This window comes from Pleurodeles waltl, chromosome 7 (genome assembly GCF_031143425.1).
Source record: "Pleurodeles waltl isolate 20211129_DDA chromosome 7, aPleWal1.hap1.20221129, whole genome shotgun sequence".
Taxonomy (NCBI): domain Eukaryota; kingdom Metazoa; phylum Chordata; class Amphibia; order Caudata; family Salamandridae; genus Pleurodeles; species Pleurodeles waltl.
Window position 1 is genome coordinate 83,556,837 of NC_090446.1, and position 21,068 is coordinate 83,577,904.

Below are 21,068 nucleotides of genomic sequence, written 5' to 3' on the forward strand. Positions count from 1 at the left end.
GTAGACGTGTTATCCGCACAACAAGCCACAGTAGGTCAAGCCGTATTAAGAACATTATTTCAGACTACTTCCACTCCTACAGGCTGATCCACCGCTTTTGGGGAGATAACTGCTTACTAGTCTATGCAAAACATGCGTATCTACAGCGACAGATGCCATCGAACTGAAAATGTCACTTACCCAGTGTACATCTGTTCGTGGCATCAGTCGCAGTAGATTCGCATGTGCCCAACCGCCTCCCCGGGAGCCTGTAGCAGTTTGGAAGTTACCTTCAACTATTTATATATGTATCATCTCAACCTTAAATAGGTGCATACTTAGTCACTCCATTGCATGGGCACTATTACTACAATTCAACTCCTACCTCACCCTCTGCGGGGAAAAACAATCGAAGATGGAGTCGACGCCCATGCGCAATGGAGACAAAAGGAGGAGTCACTCGGTCCCGTGACTCGAAAGACTTCTTCGAAGAAAAACAACTTGTAACACTCCGGCCCAACACCAGATGGCAAGCTATTGCAAAACATGCGAATCTACTGCGACTGATGCCACGAACAGATGTACACTGGGTAAGTGACATTTTCATTACTATTAGCATCTGTTCGGAGTGTGTAGTGCTGTTGATTCACGTGACCACCCTCCTCGGTTACTTGTCACTATTTAAAATCATCTTACATTTATCATTTTGCATTCTGCTATTGCAGAATACCTTTTGTTTATATTCCATCATTCCTCTCACCGCTGTGTGAAAACAGTCTAACATGCCCAGAGAGACTTCTTCAAAGAAAAAAACTGCAAGCATCCTATCCCAACATTAGATGACAGAGGTATGCTAAGCATGTGAATCTTCCGCACTACACGCTGCGAGCAGTTAGAGTAAGTAGCATTTTCCCTGTTGTCCACCATGGAATCTTATGTAGAATGTTTGAATGTCTCTTTCTACCTGGCCCTCCACAGAAACTAGATCATCTCAACACTGCAAAAATGTTTCTTTGAAGTCCGAATCTGCTTTCTTGCTTCCACTGAAATTTATTGTAGAATGTGATGCTTTACAGTGTCTGTTGATCCTTCTCATTTGCTGCTTGCTTCCTGTTGCAGAGTACCAGCTGTTTGCCTTCATAAGTCACATGGGCACTTCCACCATGTGCGGCCACTACGTCTGCCACATCAAGAAGGATGGCCGGTAAGGATCTAACTAACTAGGCCACTAACCATGTCAAGCTTTACAAGAATCTTTTCAATTACTGGAAGTGAAGTTCTAGTAGTAGCATGCAGAAGATTGCAAAAAAGACCGAACTGGAAAACACTAAAAGAAGATAATGCTGTTTGTAGTAAATGTACACATGCTGTGCTTATTCCTGCGTTATAGTGTTGGGCTCGAACATTTACAATATTTTTCTCTTCAAAGAAAGTCTTTTGAGTCACTGTATGCCCTGTGACTCCTTCCTTGGTTGGCAGACTCCATGTCAGTTGGTTATTCTCTGCCATTGGGCATGTACCAATGGGGGGGGGGGGGGGCTCTTAGACTCAATGAGTTCACCATGTTCTTTTGTCCGACCAAAATGAATTTTCAACACACAGATGGAAAAACCTTAGTCACCTGTGTTCTCTTGACTGCTATGCGGAGACCAATGCCCACAATGAAATCAATAAAAGCCATATACTTTGTGCCCTCCCGGGGGCTGCATGTCCCTTCGCAACTTCCACCATGGAGAATACTCAAAGGATAATGGAACCAGCCCCTTTCCAGGAGAGCCACCAGTGCCACACTAAGTTTCTGCGGTCGCATCACTGCAAGGTTTGGAATATTTGCTTCTTGCCTTCCAGGACAACACCTAGTATGAAGTTTGCCTCCCCTTCTGGTCAAAGAAAACTCCCTGGTATTGTATGGCGAGGCTTTGGGCACAACGAAAAATGCACCAACGGTCTACTGTCAACACTGCCAACATCTTTGAACAAGATTCTTTCAGCACGGAGGAATGTGAGGACATCGAACCTGGAGGCATCCTACTGCATTAGCTGACAACTAGCCAAGAGGCCATCTCTTGTAGAGGCTTCACCGACCTCCAGTACCAACAGCCCTCGAATGAAAACCTCCGGCAAGGTCGTAACTACAGTCTGCTTTGACACCAACTCCCAAGACTTCCAAGAGGCCTCATGCAGAGCATTGGCATCAAGCCCCATGCACAAAATGCCACAGGGTCAAGGTTCTCCACCACCTTTGGGCTCCAGTTGGCACTAAAACGAAGACCTCGGAACTGAAGGACCCATCCAGGGACATCGGTTCCACTGGCCTTTGGAGCCCCAAGCCCACTGACAAGCCTCAACTCTATTCGAACATGAAGGCCCCTTTGACACTGGTGCTTTCCGGGCTTATCCTCAAGCCACAGACAACGCCCTTCAGTATGATAAAGAAAATAAGAAGCTGGATGCAGTGGAGCAGTTACCAACTGCCACATAGCCAACTCTGCGGGGCTCCTCTCCCGCCATGATAGAGACTATAGGAAGAAAACACCGAACTGGTGGAGCATCTCCCTGAGGAGTCCAGGAAACATGGGGAGGAGATGGTGGCAGAGGACTACTGTTTATTACACCCTCTGTGCTGTGGACGCCGCCTCCAAGAGGGATAACATCAGCGTCCTTTTTCTGACATCATAACTGGCTCCGTATCACTGGGTTTAAGCCAGAGGTTGAACACCATCTCCTCAACATGCTGTTTGATGGTGAACACCTTTGTGAGCCTCAGATACTTGAGAAACAGGATAACATAAAAGGACACCAGTATTGTGAAATTGATGGGTGTCGTTCAAACTCCATCTTCCAGAGGTTCCTTTTGGAGATGGCCAACCAAGACCACCTTTCCTGCACCCACCCACTCATATCAGATCCAGTAGCAGCTTTTTCTGGTGGGCAGGTGCTGTATCAGAGGGTGCCTACAAGGACAATAACAACAAAGGCAGGGGGGAAAACCACTTCTTTTCTACATGGTTACCCCAAATTCCTATAGCCTCATGCCCAGGACACATTGTTTGGGGACAAGGACAATAAGTTTTCATGTTTATTTTGTCCTTGGGTCAAGTAGTCCCAACCCCCTGCAGCACAAGCCCTTTAGCTGCCAGTTGACGGGTGAAGGGAACTGTCTGCAGTTGAGGTAACATTTGTGTCCATATGTTAATGCTGCTCGAACTTGTATTTATGGTTCATTAATACAAATCATTTAGTAGGGTGAGCTCTTTAAATAAATGTTATAAGGCCACACTGCACTACTGACAGCAGTTCCAGTAGAAACAAGTGTACACACGTTTGAAAGGTTAAACAATATGAGGCTACGTATAATGCTCCCAGAATGCTCCCTGAGCAGATGAAAATGTTTGCAGAAGCTTGTAAGCAACATTGATGATTCTTTGCCTTCAAAATAAAACGTTCAGAGAAAAATGCAAGTAGAGAAAAAACGTTTTGCTAAAGTACTGCGAAAATGTAGGTACCATTTCTTTGAAGCATCATTTAGTAAAATGTGTTGATCCACACTAGTATTGACAAACAATATTCATAATGGAAAATCAGTGTAACCATGTTCAACAAGATTATGGGAAACATGAAAATAAACAAGCCCTGTCAAAGCCAACTGATCTGACATTGGTTGTCAGTCTTTTGGTTTTGTCAATGCGTGTCTTGTTTTGACATGGCTTTTGTAACACTTTATTGTTATGGGAGCTGCCAGGCCCTCACCACTATAACAAGCATTGGCAAAAAGCAAAAAAAGTTTTTTTTTTGTTTTTTGTTTTTTTTGTTTCACAAATCACACATTGGAACAGTAGTTGCTGGCACTGAACAAAACTAATTGGTGTGCCAATATGCTCTTTGTGGAAGAGCAGAATGCTATCACTCACAGTAAAAAAAGCCGAGAGATTGAGCGAGAAATAGAATTTTAATAAAAACAATATGTCTTGGTTAACACCAGAACTTCTTAGGGGCACAATTCTTAAAGAAAGTCACAAAAGTGCACCCTTGGTGGTAAATGTATTTGAATTGGTGGCTTGCATGACTTGTCGTTGCACTACATGGCACCAAAGGCACAAGTAGATTTTTATTTTCACAGGACAAGTAGATTTAATAAGCAACCTGTCCCATGGACAAGTACATAGTTTCTTAAATTCCACACTCCTGTGTCAATCGAACTCTGCATTTTAACCTTGCGAACCAGTGGCAAAGTGTAAATACGTCCTATTCCTAATTGGTATATTACGAACAGTTGTGGCATTCACTGCAGTGGCATTGTAAAACTTGGCTTTAGGCCTACAATTGCACTCTAAATATGGCAGTTTAAACCCTATTGACAGGTCAAAATGTCCTTTTTAAATATAAACAAATCACTTATTTGTCGGCTTTGAGCACAAAAGACTGGGTACATTTAAAATTAGGACATGTAGAAATTTAATGTTAACATATCCTACAGTGACTAGGGCCCAAAAGCTTTGTTTCATTGTGGTAGACCTAACTGTCATTTGAAGAACACCCTAAAATAGATTGCAATCCTAATACTGTGTCTTGGGAATGGCACTAGATAGAAAAATAATCAACTATTTTTAACAGTTATTCAATTGGATTTTTAATGATGAAGTCGGATATTTAATAAATATGAGGGAAAAGTAACTTATAGAAAGTTAATTTTACCCTCCCTGATGTTTCTGGAGGCTAAACCTACATTTGCTCACCCACTCCTGCCAGCCGGGTATTAGCGTTTTAATAGATGTGAACAAGTTATAAAGTGCCTATTAGGACCAAACAGTGGGCTGACCCGAATGGGCAGAGATAACTTCTCTGAACCTTTACTGAATATGCAGGGTGGGCGCTATGAGCATCTTCTTTTTTTTTTTTTTAACTTCAGTGTCCAAAACCTTTTGACAGGTCTGCTGCGATTACATATAACAGTTTGTGGAGCACTTGAAAGGCAGAGAACATAATTGCAAAACAATTGTTGTGTATCCACTGTCTGTTTCATGAAAAACCCTACGTTAGAGGTATACACATGCTCTGCATACTCCTGCCATTTAGTGTTGGGTCTGGATGTATGCAAGTTGTTTTTCTCTGAAGTCTTTTGAGTCACAAGGTGAAGTGACCCCCCTCCTGGTGATAATACGCATGGACATCGACTCCATTGTTAGATTGTTTTCTTTCTGCTGCTGGGTTTGGACTTGTATTACTGTGCTCCTGTTTGTGACTGGTCGGGCTCCTTTTGGTTTAAAATCCACCCTTACCCTCGCCTGTATTGTTCTTGATTGCGTTTCCACCGCTTGCATCAAACAGAAACGTTTGCGCGTCGGTTCGACATGCTCCAACTGTGCCCCCCGCTCCTCCCCCCCCCCCCCAGCTTCTGGGCCTATCTTCCATCTTGTTGGTTTTGACTTAGAATATGCAGCCAATGGAACAGACTTCCTTCTGCTGCTGTCAGGTGCCACACTAGGTCCCGGAGGACAGTCAGTCATCAGATTTGCCACCTGTGCTTGTCTCCCGATCACAGGGAAGAGGGCTTCGAGGCCTGCCGATCGTTTCGATCTAAGAAAACCTTAGGGGACTGAATGGCATGAAGCACAGTGATGCAGTGCAAGGAGGTACAGGAAACACCCGACATCTTAGGACAGCAGGATGTCATGGAGGAGGAGGAAGAACTGAACAAGAACTCAGTGGCCGAAGAAGAGGCTTCTCCATCGAAGATTCCAACTCCGACCTACAGATCGGCCTCCAGATGCAGGACCTTCCTCCGGGTCAGTGTATCGCAAGTACTCAAGCCCCCATCCTGCCACCCAAAAAACTCTTGGTTCCAACCAAACATACGGCTCCTAGGCCATCACTGCCAGCAGACCATGGTAGGCACCGACCATCTGCTATGGATGCTCCGCTCAAGGGCTTGGCCCCAAAAGCAAAGCCATCAACTTCCACACAGAGGTGGCCATTTTCAGCTCCGTGCCGGCCATCTGCTTCTTCGGCTCCGAGCACTCCGGCGCCGACAGCCTCGGCTGTGACCACTTTGGCTCTGAGCCCAAATCACTTTCGGCACCTAAAACTTCTACACCGAAACGGGCTCTTTAACCAATCCTCCAAAAATGTGGGAACTACACTACACTACAGAAGCAGCTGCACATACAGCCTCTAACTGGCCGTATTTTAGCCAAGAGAGTGCTGCCTGCACCACCTCCATCAAAGCGCCAACTTTCCTTTGCAGAAGCAAAAGACTTGCTGGTGCCTCCTAAAAAGAAAAGGGTACTAGCCCCTTGCATTCTTCTCTGCCTGCTTCTCCACCACCATCCATTCCACCACCAGCCCCTTCACCGCCTCATTCTCAAGGCGATCCCTTAGACACTACACCACAAGGATCACCACGCTTTCACGGGCGATCAGCTCAGAGATCCCTGGACCAATTATGACGTTGATTCCCCTGTGGGATACCGACCGAGATGTATCCAGCCAAACCATCACCCCGATAACAAAACTTCCTATCAGGAACTCATCAGTAGGGCTGAGGAATACCACCATGTCCCCCTACCTAAAGACCCTATCTAAGATTATTTCCTCTTCAAGACTTTATCGAGTGCACATAGAGCTTCTCAATACTTCCCTATGTTAAAGGGCATGCTGCGTCACACAGACTATGGGGGTTATTACAACTTTGGAGTAGGTGTTAATCTGTCCCAAAAGTGACGGATATACCACCAGCCGTATTACGAGTCCATTATATCCTATGGAACTCATAATACGGCTGGTGGTATATCCGTCACTTTACCGTCACTTTTGGGACGGATTAACACCTCCTCCAAAGCTGTAATAACCCCCTATATCTTTTAAGACCCTGCATGAGCACAGATCACTCCCAGGGTTGATTAAAAGAATTAAATAGGAAGTCACATCCACAGACCCTGTTTACATCAAAGGGCAACTCTCCCCCTGATAAGAAGTTGCCCTGTGACTTAAACAGGATCTGAGGGGACAGCTTTGTCTTTAATGCCCAAAAAAGGGCTAATTCACAAACCACAGCTGACGCTCCACCTCCTGATAAGGAGTCTAAGTTAATTGTCACATCGGGGGAAACGAATAGTGGCACAGGCCGACAATTAGTGGTGAATTGCCAACACACCTGGTTTGTTAGTCAGATACGATAGGGTCCACTGGGACAAAATGGAGGAACTCCTCCAGTACCGCCCAGAGGAGCCTAAAAAAAGGGGACAGGAAATAGTTCAATAGGGCAAACCTATTTCCAATAATGATATCTGGGTGCCCTGCATTTAGCAAATGGAGCTGCCAGAGGTATCAATAATAGTGTATTGCTGCACAGACATGCTTGGCTACTGATCTCTGGCTTCGAGCCAGAGGTTCAGCAAACACTGTTAAAAGTCCCTTTTGACAAACACCTGTTTCGTCCACAAGTGGACCAAGCTTTGGAAAAGATGAAAAAGGACACTGAAGTTGCCAAATCCATGGGGGCACGACAAATCCCCACTCTTCGTGGCTCCTTTAGCCGCACCGTCACATATGCTGGGTGCCAAAAATACATCCAAAATTACATCTTCCAGTGCCTTTTTCTCCTCATACAGGCAGCAAAGTCAATCCTCCCTTTCACAGGGCTATCACAGTGGCTTGTATGGGGTAACAACTCTAAAAGCAACAGTGCTTCCACATGTACTGTACCATCCACCTCAAAACAGTGACTCCCTTCGCATTCTCCCTGGGTGGATGATTCCAACAATTATTTCCTACCTGGAGATCCATAACATCAGACCAGTGGGTGTTAGACATCATCCAACATTGTTATTTTCTGGAGCTCATCACCACACCTCCAAACATTCCACCTAACAAACACAAACTCTCTGTGGAACATCAAAACCTGGTCAAACAGGAAGTGAAAGCTCTCTTACTCAAAGGAGCTATAGAGTCCATCCCTCTTCAACATGAGGGATTAGGAGTATACTCCCTAAACGTTCTCATCCCCAAAAAGGGTGGATTACTAAGACTCTTTTTTTGGATCCCAAGCCCTTAAATCATTACATCATCTCAGAGCATTTCCACATTGTCATCCTTTAAAATGTGATCCCACTTCTCCAACAAGGTGACTTGATTTCAACACTAGTCTTTAAGGACACCTATTTTTACACCCCAATCCACCCAGCACACCGCAAATATCTAGGATTCGTCATAGCTAACAAACACTATCAGTTCAAAGTGCTCCCACTCGGAGTCACTAGTGCACCACGCGTTTTCACCAAGTGCTTAGCAGTGGTAGCAGCACATCTATGCAGAGAGAACATTCATGTCTTCCTGTATCTGGACTACTGGCTTATCAAAGCCAGTACACTTACTATGTGTCATCTTAGATCTGCTCCATTAGCTAGGGGTTTACCATCAATATAAAAAAAAATCACACCTTCAACCTTCACAGATTCAGTTGTATCTAGGGGCTATTCTCAACACACAAGTGGGATTAGCCTATCCAAATGCACCCAGGATTAAGAGTTTCCAGACACTACTCTCGCAATTTCCACCCAGTCAACATCTGACAGAGCAGTAATGCGTCTCTTGGGTATGATGGCATCATGCATTGCCATAGTGCCACATGCTTGACAACACATGCGTCTGCTGCAGGAATGTCTCTGTCACAGGGTCCTTTACAAGATCTAGTGTTGGTAGACAGCTGCAGTCCTCACTCCCTGCAGTGGTACAAGACACAAAACCTGCTAAAAGGGCAGCCGAAACACTTATAGCTGCATACTCATCAATCCAAAGCACCTTCTTTAACCGGCACAAATAGGAGCCTCAAGGTCCTCTAACAGCGCCTTCAGGACGAGTTAGAAAGTAGTCAGAGAAGTTTTCATCCATCCTCAATTGGGTAAAACCATTGCCAAATCCCCACTGAAAGTGCAAGACACTCCTCCGCGCAAAAGGAAGCTTACCTTAGAGGAGCAGCTTACATTGGAGCTGCTCCCTACTCCCAAATCTGAGAAATGTTAGGCTTTCACATGAAGGATGTTTAGAAAACTGTTTTTGAGTAATATTGTAGCCTTATGTCCACATTGATGAATAAAGTGTCCTCCATGTTTGTAAAGTATATCCCCAAATACTTTAGAGCGCATTTCTGCCACCTTAGGCCATAGTAAAAAAAGTTAGGTTTGTGTTATGTAGATAACACATGCTTCGGACACTCCGCCTTCTAGTGTTGGACCGGGACGTGGAAAACTTAATTTTGTTCGAAGAAGTCTTTCGATTTACGAGGTGTATTGGGTCCTTTCTTAATTGGTAATGGCTATGGGCATTAACTCCATGGTTAGATTATTATTTTTTTTCTGCTGTAGGGGCCAGACATGCTTCACCAGGGCTCAGTCTGTGTCGCGTGGAGATCTTCGTCAGGGCCTCTCGAATTCTCCACTCCCAGTAGTCCTAGAACAATCCTTCAGTGCACCTACATTTTTGCAGCTTGAATCTTTTCTCGATTTAAATGCTGTGCATAGTTCCGCCATTTAGTGGTTGGGTCCAGAATTTCTTATATATATAGTAGTCCTTCTCTGTTTGTTGTTGTTAGGCGTCAATGACTTCCACTATTTGGTGCTTGCTCCATCCTCCTGTGGTGTCTTACATCCTCCCTGGAAGCCTCACACCTGTTCGTCATCTTCAGATTTTTTTTCCCGCTGTTGGGCCTGGAAGCATTGGGAAGATCTCCAGACTTGAAAAGAATTAGAAGAAGCAAAAGTTTTTTGTTGAAGGGAAGCAGAGAAAAAACTCTGAAAACTCAAGGACTGTGATATCGGGGAGTCAAAGTCGGTGGAGTTTCTTTGTCCCCCTGTTCATGCATTCTCAACGAAAACTGTTCATCCTAAATAGAGAACACTCCGATCCATTTCACTTCACAGTGCCACAACAAGAGAGCGCACAGGAACAGCCATCAGGTTTGCAATCATTGCTTACCTATCTACCACGACTGATGATCTTGCAAGGCCAATGTGGAGTTCAAAATGAATACGCTGAAGACCCAAGTAAAGCAGGGGGCGCACACTACCCTGCGCATGGCCAGAAGGACACTATTTCACTCAGAGACTTGGAGTTGTCAAGTGAAGAGGAAGATAACGCCACAGAGGAAGCGGAAGGTGAAGACACTGATGTTGAGAAAGCGATCTTCGACATTCAAAAAGAACACAGAAGACCAAAAGACAAAAAAACACGAACAGGTAACACCAAAAAAAGATGCCGGTGGTTTTGTCGAAAAGAGGCTCACAAAAGCAAGTCATCCTCCGTGTTGAAGATCTCACTGACCCAGGGCAAGACAAAGCACAAAGATCCCCGCAGGTCCCATTCGAATAATACCACAGATGGAAGAAGTGCAGAAACCAAATCAATGTCAAAGGACAGACTAAGTCGAGAAAAAGGAAAGCAAGCATCTACGACAACAGCAGTCAAATCTTTGACGTAAAAAAAGAGGACACTGCAAACCCTCGAAGTTGAAGAATGTGCACTCAAGGTAGAGCGCAATAAAAGGAGACTCTAAGCCCAAATGGCAGCTATATTGCAAAAGAAAAAGAATTTGACACTTACAGGTTTTCAGGATTCCTTCAAAGCCTTCTACAGAAGGGAAGGATACGGGGGGGAACTAGAACCACCCCTTCCACCTGAGCCTCAGAAGGAGGAAGAACAAGAGCTCTTCTAGAAAGAACAGGAGACGGAGGCACAGAGTTTATATTAAGGGGTTGAAGACTCAGAAGGAGTCAAAGATCAATGGCAGGACCTTGAGGCAGATTCTCCTGAAGAAGCCATCAACACTTGGCCATCGCAAGCAGAAGTGCTGAAAAACGTGGACGTCGCAAGATAAAGGAAGACAGCAGCTGAAGCTTCGATGTTGAAAAAGAGAACACTGCCAACCCTTAATGTCGAAGAACTCTCACTCGATAAGAAACATAAGAAAAGAACACTGGAAACTGAAATTGTGGCTATATTGCAAAAGAGAAAGGAGTTTAACGCTGCGTTGCTGGTTTTAAGGATTACATCGAAGCCTTCAGTGGAAGAGTCCAGAAAAGAGAAGGATATGAGGGAACAAGAACCACCCCTCACACCTGAGCCTGTGGGGGAAGAGGAACAAGCATTGTTCTACAAAGAAGAGGACAGATGCACAGAGTCTATACCAAAACGTTGGAGCTTCAGGAGGAGGCGAAGATTAATGGCAGGACCTCGAGGCAGATTTCCCCCAAAGGAAGCCATCTACACTTAAACCTCGAGGCCACTGTCTCCAGATGATGTGACCATGTATAACCAACAGGTCAAAAAAACAGCTAAAAGGTATGCGGTTCAGTTGGAGGAAGAGAAAGCAAAAACATGTTTCTTGGTTAAAATTTTGGTACCATCACAAAACAAGGTCCAATATCTCCCTATGCTACCAAGCGTCCTAACCAGGGAGAGAGGCTTTTAAGGAGCCAACAACTTGCAGAAACTCCTAGAGTGGAGAAAAAGAACAATAACTCCTCCAAGGATCCATCATACATCCGAGGCAATGTAGTGGCACACCCAAGTCAAGAAGAGAGGCAAAATCCCTACCATAGCCCATGCCCCGACCCTATACCCCCACTGGATAAGGAGAGCAAAAGGGCTAAAGGATTGATATTATGGGATGCAAGTTTGAAAGAGGAGCTGCTACTAAATGGAGGATATCAAACTCCTGATGCCTTGCTCAACAGATATGCCCATCAGAACTGGGAAGAGATGCCGAAGCTCATGAAACACCTGCCTGAGCAAGAACAAAAAACGGTAAAAGCATTGCTAATACATGCCTAAAGTCAGCGCTAGATGCAGAAGACATTGCAGCAAGACAGTGACAGGAACAACTTTGAGACACCATGCATGACTGCGAATATGAGGCTTCAAAAATGAAGTACAGGCCAACATAGTCAACAGCCCCTTCGACTGTGAGCATTTCTTTGGGACAGCTGCAGACGACAACGCTGCAACAAATTACAAAAGACAGTGGATGCTACAGTTCAGAAGGGGGAACACCCTCAAATAGGAGACCTGCAGGAAGAGATGGTTTTCATACTGGGACACCACATCAAAGCTTCCAAAGTACGAGACAGTCACAGCCTGCATCACAATAGTGGCAGTTTCAAACACTATTAAGACAGTTTTTGGGGGATGAACTAGAGGAAGAAGCCCGCCATCAAGAGGGGCAGCAACAACATCAAAGTGACTGTCCAAAATTGAACAACCACCCACACGCAACACCAGTTTGGGGAGGGGGGCAGGGGAGTGAGGATGGAAACTTCCTTCAGGAGTGGAGGGAAGTGACATCAGGCAGATGGCTACTCAATATAATACAACACCAGATAGTGTATAGAGTTGGAGAAACATCCGCCAACATGTTACCAAAACAAAAAACACACACGAAAGAAGACGTAACCTACCTACAAAAGGAAGTACAAGAGCTATTACAAAACCAGCAGCAGAAAGCGTACCCTCCAGAGAGAAAAATCAAGGAGTCTACATAACATACTTTCTGGTTCCAAAACCAGACAAAACACTGCGGCCTATACTAGACCTCCGTTTTTAAACAAATTCATAAGGATGCAAAAATTCAAGAGCGTATTCCTCAAAGCCAACAGGGGAATTTCATGATAACCATAGATCTACAGGATGCATATCTACAATCCCAATGAATCCAAAACCCAAACGATGTTTGAGTTTTATGATAAAAAGAACACACTGTCAGTTCAAAATACTACCCTTTGGCATAATGTCGGCGCCAACGGTTCTCACAAAGTGTCTAGTGATAGTGGCGGCACCTCTGAAAAAAGGATTACATGTCTACCAATACTTAGACAGTTGGATGGTAAGAGCAAACAATGCACACAAGTGTGATCAATACATAAAGACAGGGATGAGAACACTACACAGACTGATATTCACAATAAAGATGGAGATGTTTTCTGCCAAAACCAGAACAGAAGCTCTTCTTAGGAGCAAAGATAGACACAAATCAGGGGAAAACTTTCCCATGTGACAAGAGGGCACAAGCTTTGATGCAGGAAGCTCTCTGTGACCAGAGGGTCAGTCTCTGACAGTGAGGAATGTGGGGAAGCTATTGGGAATGATGGCTTCATGCATACCACTAATACAACATGCAAGGCTTCACATGAGACCAATCCAAGAATGGCTGCAGAGTCAATGGTCACAAGTAACAGAGAGCTGGGAGGGTCTAGTGATTGTTACACAAAAGATACAAGCGTGGATGAGTTGGAGGAACAAGACAATTGTAACAGCAGGAAGATGACTCATGACTACAGGTCCAGCACTCCACATTATCAAGATGCCTCACACATTGGATGAGTAGCACACAAGGGGAAACTCAATGTGAGAGGAATATGGAATCCCCAAGAAGCTGTACAACATATGAACTTGCTCAAGTTAAAACCAGTGTTCCTAGCCTTAAATCTTTTCAGCGGCAGCTGTGGAGCAAATCACTACAAATACAAACAGACAATAGAACAAGAAGCAAGGAGGAACAAAGTCCCTTCCTCCATCAAGGATCGCACAACAGATGTGGAGGTAGATCATCCAGATGCATCTGCCAGGAGTGGGCAATGTGCTGGCAGACAAACTGAGCAGGCAAGCATCCATATCACACAGTTGTTTTATACAACCAGGCATGCCTAAACAACACGGTCTGAACCACTACAGTGTCTTTACCATGCATGCCTTTGCAACGAATTACATTGTAAAAGCATAATTGCTAAAGGAATATGTGTGGTAAATTGCACTCTGAAGCCCCCCCCCCCCCCGGCCCTGTGCCCTAACACCCAATACCCCAGCCCTGCAATCCACCCTGCGCCAGCCCTTAAAACTACCTCTCCCTCAGCTGCCCTGAGCCCTAAAACCCGGCCCAGCCCTTAAAACTACCCGTTCCCTAAAACTGAGGTCCCTGTCAAAACCTACTCCAAACCCAGCCCCCCCCTCCCCGCCCTGAGCCTGAAAACTACCCCACACCTGAAAACTGCCCCTTCCCACCCTGCCCTGAACCTTATAGCCCGGCCCTAGTCCTTAAAACTGCCCTAGGCCCTAAAACTGGCCCTGCCCTTTAAACTACCCTGATCCCCCCCCCCCCACCCTCCACTAAAATGGACCCCACCCTGTCCTTAAAAGTACCCCTTCTCCTCCCCCCGACCTGAGGCCTAAAACCCTGCTCCCTGCCAAAAACTACCTTGATACCCCACCTCCCCGCCCTGATCCCTAACACCACCCCACCCCTAAAAGCTACCCAGCCCCACTTACCTGGCCGCGTCCAGAGCTTCCTCTCCTTATATTTCCTGTTCCTTTCCCTCCCGTCTGCACAGCTATGCCGCAGTCTGTCTGCCTTAACCACACATGTGGTGTGACTTAACCACGCGTATGCATGGTATAGACAAGCATTGTTCTGCTTGCGTTCAGACGGCATGCTTGTCTTAGCCTGTGTTGTAAAGTTTGTTTCCCATATTACACAAGTAGGAACTGAAACAGACTATGTTGGAGACAGTGTTCCAAAAGTGGAGAACACCAAAAATAGACTTATTCACAAAACGCAAACTACCAGGTCTTTGTGTCCAGACATCCATACCCTCAGTCTATAGGGAATGCATGGCGATAAATTGGTCAGGGAAATTTGCTTGCTCTTTTCCCCTGATTCCACCAACTTCAAGAGTGATAAACAAATGCAGTCACAGATGACACTTGTAATAATAGCCCTACAGTGTGCAAGACAGACTTGGTAGTCCGATCTGATGGAGATGGCACAAGGAAAGGACTACCATCACCACAAGATCTAATCTCCATAGAAAAGGGAAGAGTTCTACATCCAGAACCAAACGCATTGAGTCTACAGCATGGCTCCTGAAGATGCAACATTTGGCAACTTAGAACTCCCAGAAAAGTCAATGGCAGTCCTCAGAGAAGCAAGGAAAGCAACAACATGGAAATGTAACCTGGCAAAATGGAAAAGATTCGCATATTGGTGTGTAAAACATAATCTGCTTCAAAACAGGACAAGCAAAACTACAATAATAAGATATAGCTAACTCATTTGTAATAAGAAAACCTAACTTGTGCTTCTCTGAAAGTAGACCTTCCAGCAGTAGTAGCCTACACAAGGGGCTACATAGGAAGTATGTTGTTCACAGCTCCGGCGATCCAAAGCTTTTTGGAAGAATCAGAGACTAGCACAGCATAGGAGTGCACCAACACCTATATGAAATCTCATTGTGGTACTCGCACAACTAACGAAGGAACAATTCTAACCAATCTACAAATCAAGTTTGCAATTCATAACATTAAAAACAGCCTTTCTAACCGCCATGACTTCACTACGCAGAGTAAGTGAACTCACCATACTGGAACTGTATATTTGAATACAGAAAGCCAGGGTAGTCGTAAGAACTAATCCATAATTCCTTTCGGAGGTAATTTCTCATTTTCACATAAATCAGACAATACAGATTCCAACTTTCTCCAAAATGGAAAGGCTGAAGCAAAGAAGGCTCTACATACTCTGGGTGTATGCAGTGCAATACATTATTACATGGAAAATACAAAGATCATTGTGAAAGGGAGACCGCTCTTAGTATCATTTTGAAACAACAGTAAAGGAAAACCAGTTACAAAGGAAACCATCGCAAGATGGATAACGCAGACAATCAAAATATGTCACAAGAAGGCTGGCATTCAGCTAGAAGGAAAGCCAAAGGAAGAAGGGAGCTACAATCACTTTTCTAGCAAACACTCCGCTGAACGATATTTGCATGGTGGCCACATGGTCATCAATACACAGGTTCACAAAGAATTATTGCATTGATGTGAAAATAAACAGAGAAGCACAGGTGGGACTAAAGGGTCTAAAATATCTGTTTATAAATTCTACCTCATTTTCTACCCAGCCACTGCAGTGAAGGAACCTACTACAAAATCAATGGGCAGCGTGTGAATCCAGAAAAGATTCCTGCAGCAAAACAAAATTGTTACTTACCACTAGGAGTAGTTTTGCAGCTTGAAACATTTTCTGGATTCATAGGCGACCCTCCCCAGGAAGCTGGGTTCTGGTTGCAGACCCCATTTGCCTGGTTTTTGATGCAACTTTGAAGTGCACTGGGTTCCTTCCCTAAAACAAGACACCTGCTCTTGCACTTTTGTAAGTCCCTAGTAAGAGGTGCCTCTAGTACAAAGGGCCTAGGTACTGCAGAGGGTCCCTAAACTGCAACACAACTTGTGCCACTCTAAGGGATCCAGCACCAACCTCATGCAAGACTGCCATTGCAGGCTGCGTGACAAGGTGCACAGACTGTGTGCCATGTCCCCTTAACACTGTAATATTTGTAAGTCACCGCTACCGCAGGCCTTACAGCCCTAAGGCAGATATGTCCCTGCTATGTCTTTGTCGATTCTTAGACATACTAAGTGAAAAGGGAAGCCATTTTAAATACATGTGCTGGACACTGGTCACTATGAGTTCCCCAGCTACATGAGGGCTTTACTGGAAACAGGGATGTTTGGTATCAAGCATCTCATATTAATAAACCCTCACTGATTCCAGTGATGGATTTATTAATACATGCACCAGAGAGCACTTTAGAGGTGCCCCCTAAAAACTTACAGACTTCTGGTGAGGTCACTGACTAGTTCTAACCACCAACGGATTAGTCTGCCCCTCTCCACAGGACGATCTGCATTAGAAGGCAGGAGCTTCGAGGAAGCCCACTGTAGGGAACTGTTTTTTTTGTGCAGTAACCACCCCCACCCACTCTTTCTACCTGGTATTTGATGCAACTTTGACTGAAGTGCACTAGGTCCCTGCTAACCAGGTCCCCAGTGCCAGTGTCCCTTCCTCCAAAACTGTACAATTGGCAAAACCTTTAGGACCCTCTGTAACTCGCTAGTAAATGGTGTACCCCTGGCACCTAGGGCCTGAGGTATTAAAGAGGGTAATTAAGGACTGCAGCACGAATTGTGCTGCCCTAAGGGGACCCCTCACCAAGCACATGCTCGACTACCGTTGCAGGCTGCATGTCTTGGTGCAGACAAAAGTGAAAACACAACATATCACACATCCCTGTGTGCCATGTCCCATACCACTACATATGATATTTGGAAGTCATCCCTATAGCAGGCCTGACAGCCCTGAGGCAGGGTGCTTAATATTATATGTGTCGGCATATCTGCCTGAGCAGAGATTCCCCCGTGCTGGTCAGTCCTATTACTGCGAGTACATATGACCAAGGAAGCCTTCTTAAGACATGGCTGGACACTGGTGAAAACGAGTTGCCCAGTTACACAATGGCTTCACTGAAAATAGGGATGTTTGTTATCAAACATCTCGTATTGGTTAACCCACACTGAAGCCAGTGTTTAATTTCCCAATACATATGCCCAGAGGGCTCCTTGGAGGTGCCCCCTGTAAACATGCCAGCCTCTGGTGTTTGCTGACTGGTGTCTGCTATTTCTTTGGAATGGGAAATTGGCTCCCCTCACAGGAGAGGAAGCCACTCCCTGTCCAGAACCCACTTGGCACCTGGACAGGTGGGAAAATTAGCTTGTCAGGTAGGAGTGCCACCCTCAGGCTAGTACCACCCCTAAGGTGGGCTAACCTGAGGTGAACGTGATTTTTCAGGCTTATCTATCTTTGAGATGGCATACCTAGGAATTCTGGGACAGGGTTAGGCCTGCTTCCCACAGGAGAAGCAGATCCTGACGACTTAAGAAGTCCAAGAACACTGAAGAGCTGTGTACTGACCCCACTGAACTGTCTGCATCCCTCGACGAAATCTTCACCAAAGTTGACTTGTCCTGCAGCTGTGAATCCAGAATCCAGAGAGACTGCCTGCCTTCAAAAAACACTCAAGACCTCCCATGAACAGTGGAACTGTTCTCCGGCAAACTCCAAAGACGGGACTCTGAAGCCTTTGTAACTGCCAAAGCCGAACACCTGAAGTCGCCACTGCACCCACCATCTCCAACCTGAGTTGAAGTGTACTACTGGTGCCAACAAGGTTCCCCAGCATTCCAGAGCCCAAGTACATCATGGGCTCACCCCTCCTGGACTCTCCACCTGCAGCCTTTGCACGCAGCCCCCTTCTACCATGACGCTATGGTAAGGAAAACCCAACACCTAAAGAGACCTCTGCACCCGTCGCCCCTGAGCCGTGGGGAAGAGGACCAAAGGTGGCTACCTTTGCGTGTGCATTGTGAGGCCTGATCCCCGCTGTTGGTTCTGCCTGACGGGCCCCCTGGCCAGAGCCTGCAGCCCCTTTTTGCAGTGACCTTTATCCCACCCAATGCTGTTTTACACCCTGCACCTGACCGCACCAGTGCTGCTGGTGGTGTAATACTAGTGCTGCCAAGGACCTTGCCCACTACTCAACTTAGCACCTGGAGATTGGTCTTGTACTCTACCTGTTTGCAGAACTTGTTTTTCCTCCCATAGGATAACATTGCAGAACTCTGAAATTGCACTCTGTCCACTTTTTAAAGTGAAAAGAATTCCTATTTAAAAATGTACTTAACTGAACAATTTTTCTCGAAAGCCTAAATATATATAAAAATACTTGCTATTTTTATAAATTGGTGTGGATCTCCTTTTTGAGTCGTGTCTCATTTATTGACTTGCGTTTATTTGTGGATGTCTTATTCTCTTTGTTAAGCCTAAGGCTGCTCCACCACCCTACCTCCAAATAGAGCTCTTTGGGATTGCATAGCCAGCCCTGTACACTCATTGGAGAACCCCTGGACTCTTTCCACGGTATTGACTTTGGTATGCAGAACTGGCTTAACTCAGAGGGAGATGCTGACCCCCCTGCTCCAGGGTCCATCTGGCACCTGGACAGGCAGGAAAATTATCTATGCAGGATGGGTGTTGCATTTCCAGACTGGACACCCCCCTAGGCTGGCCAGCCTGAAGTAGACATAGCCTAGGAAATTCCGCCATCTTGCGTGTGGTGGAATTTAGAACCGCTGGACAGGGTGATGCCCACTCCACACAGGAAGTGGTCATATAGGGTGTGTAGTGACCCCAAGGGTAAGTAGCCCATTGGCTACTACCCTTCATTCCCCTTAACGTCACCTAAATTGAGTATTTAGGGGACCCTCTGATACCAGATATTCAAATCTTTGCTGAACACAAAGGAAAGAGTGGGCAAGAAGCCTGCTGTACCAGAGAACCGCGGAGCACAACAGACTTGGCGCCAACCCTGCTGTACTGCCTGCTGCACCTGACCATTGAGGAACAACTGACCTGTCCTGCCACTGCAGCCTCCAAGAAACCAGAAGAGTTGCCAGTGCTTTGCAGTTCACTAAGAAGAACTCCCTTGGAGTAGAGGAGCTGCTCCCATGCACCTGCATGCACCCAAGAAAGAACTGGGAGTGCTGATAACCCGACACCGGACATCACCACTGCACCAGAGCCGCCTAGCCAGAGTTGAAATGGCCAACAGTGGCAGCATGGTCCCAGGCCCTCCAGCTTACCCTCTGTGGCTTCCCGACGGCTTCTGCAGCCTGATCCTGCAGACACCCCTTCAGCAGAACTGCCTCTTGTGACGGAGACCCGGTGGTCACCCAGTCCCACCTGCAGCCTGTTTTTGTCACAGCACCACAACTGCCTCTGGTGATGGGAAACCGGACGGTCCAACTGACCTGCACCCAGACTCCCCAGACCAAAGAGAACAGGACCACTGGTCTACCTACATCCCTGAGAATCACAAGAACTGGACCCCCTCGGTAGTTCACCCAGATTGGACTCTCAGTCCACCCCTGCAGCAACTTTGTGACCGGACCGATCCCCATAGGCTTACATGGGGGCACCTGACGCTGAACTGTACTACTCCACCCAGCCACCCCTATGCCGCCCGAGGTGACCTGTTGGTGTGGCCTTTGACCTTGCTCCATACTTACCCCAAGTCCAGGAGATTGGTCCTGTAAGTCGCTGTACTATACTTACATGACGTGCTTGTTCTTCCTCCTTAGGATAACATTGCATTTTTCAGATGTTGTAATGTCAACTTTTGCAGATTCTAAAAATTAAGAACTCCACACCTGATTCCGGTGATCTTGGTATCAAAGTTTATATAAAAGTACATGTTATTTTTGTAAACTAGTTTCTGTTTTTTTTTTATTGTGTGTGTGTCTCACTTACTGTATGAGTGTGTGCCTTACATGCTTAGCACTACCCTCGGATAGGCCTAACTGCTCGACCACACTACCACAAAAGAGCATCTGTGGTATAATTTGTGCATCTATGATTCCTTTGGGGTTTGCTTGCACTCTTTGCACAGTGTGCCTCATTTTGGTCTATATAAGAGCCAGCTTCCTACAACTACCATATGCAAGAAGTTCCTGGCCCGACCACTAGATGACAGAATAATGCACAACAGCATGTGAATCCAGAACATTCTTCAAGCTGCAAAACTACACCTACCAGTAAATAGCCATTTTGTTCTTCTCCACGTCGTGGTTTACTGCTTCGGGTTTGTGTCAACAGCATTCCCAACGCCCAAACAGGGCCTTGCCGTTGTCAGGCTGTGTTCATCGATTCTCACGCTTGAGAATGTTAAAACTGTATTGGAAAATACACCTTCTAGATACTGTCCACTGTACCATTTGAAATACTCGTGGACAGTCCAGCACGTTGTCTCTAACCTTTGTCTGTCTGACTTGGGAAAGAGGACCGAGGGAGGACTGCCCCGCTGCACCTAGGGGCCAGCGAAGAGGGGCTTCACCTTTGAAGACTGCACTAGCTGTACCTGGTGGCTAGCGAAGAGGCACTGTGCCTGCTCTGTCCTGCTCAGGGAAAAACTGTCTCCAAAGCCCAGTCAAGCCAAGAGACTCCAAGGGCCAGCCAACTGACCTCCGCTTTTCAGCACAGGAACACAGCAGCAGAAGAAGCCTACAAGGGCAGGTTAGTAGCCGAATGTCTTAAGTCACTACCACGCTGCCATGCAGCATCAAGGGCCAAGACCTGACAAACAGAGTTGCACCCAAGTTTTCTGAACCTGGGGAGTGTTGTTGGGGAGTTGCTGGGAGCCTCAGAAGGT

General features: G+C 45.9%; 1 protein-coding gene across 2 annotated transcripts in view; it reads left to right on the forward strand.

The window, feature by feature from the left end:
• Positions 1–21,068, forward strand: part of USP5 (ubiquitin specific peptidase 5) — a 187,944-nt gene that overhangs the window by 131,354 nt on the left and 35,522 nt on the right. For both annotated transcript variants that reach the window (XM_069243057.1, XM_069243058.1), the window contains one exon: positions 1,099–1,183. In XM_069243057.1, coding sequence (XP_069099158.1) covers positions 1,099–1,183 — 85 coding nt within the window. The remainder of the gene's footprint in view (positions 1–1,098; positions 1,184–21,068) is intronic.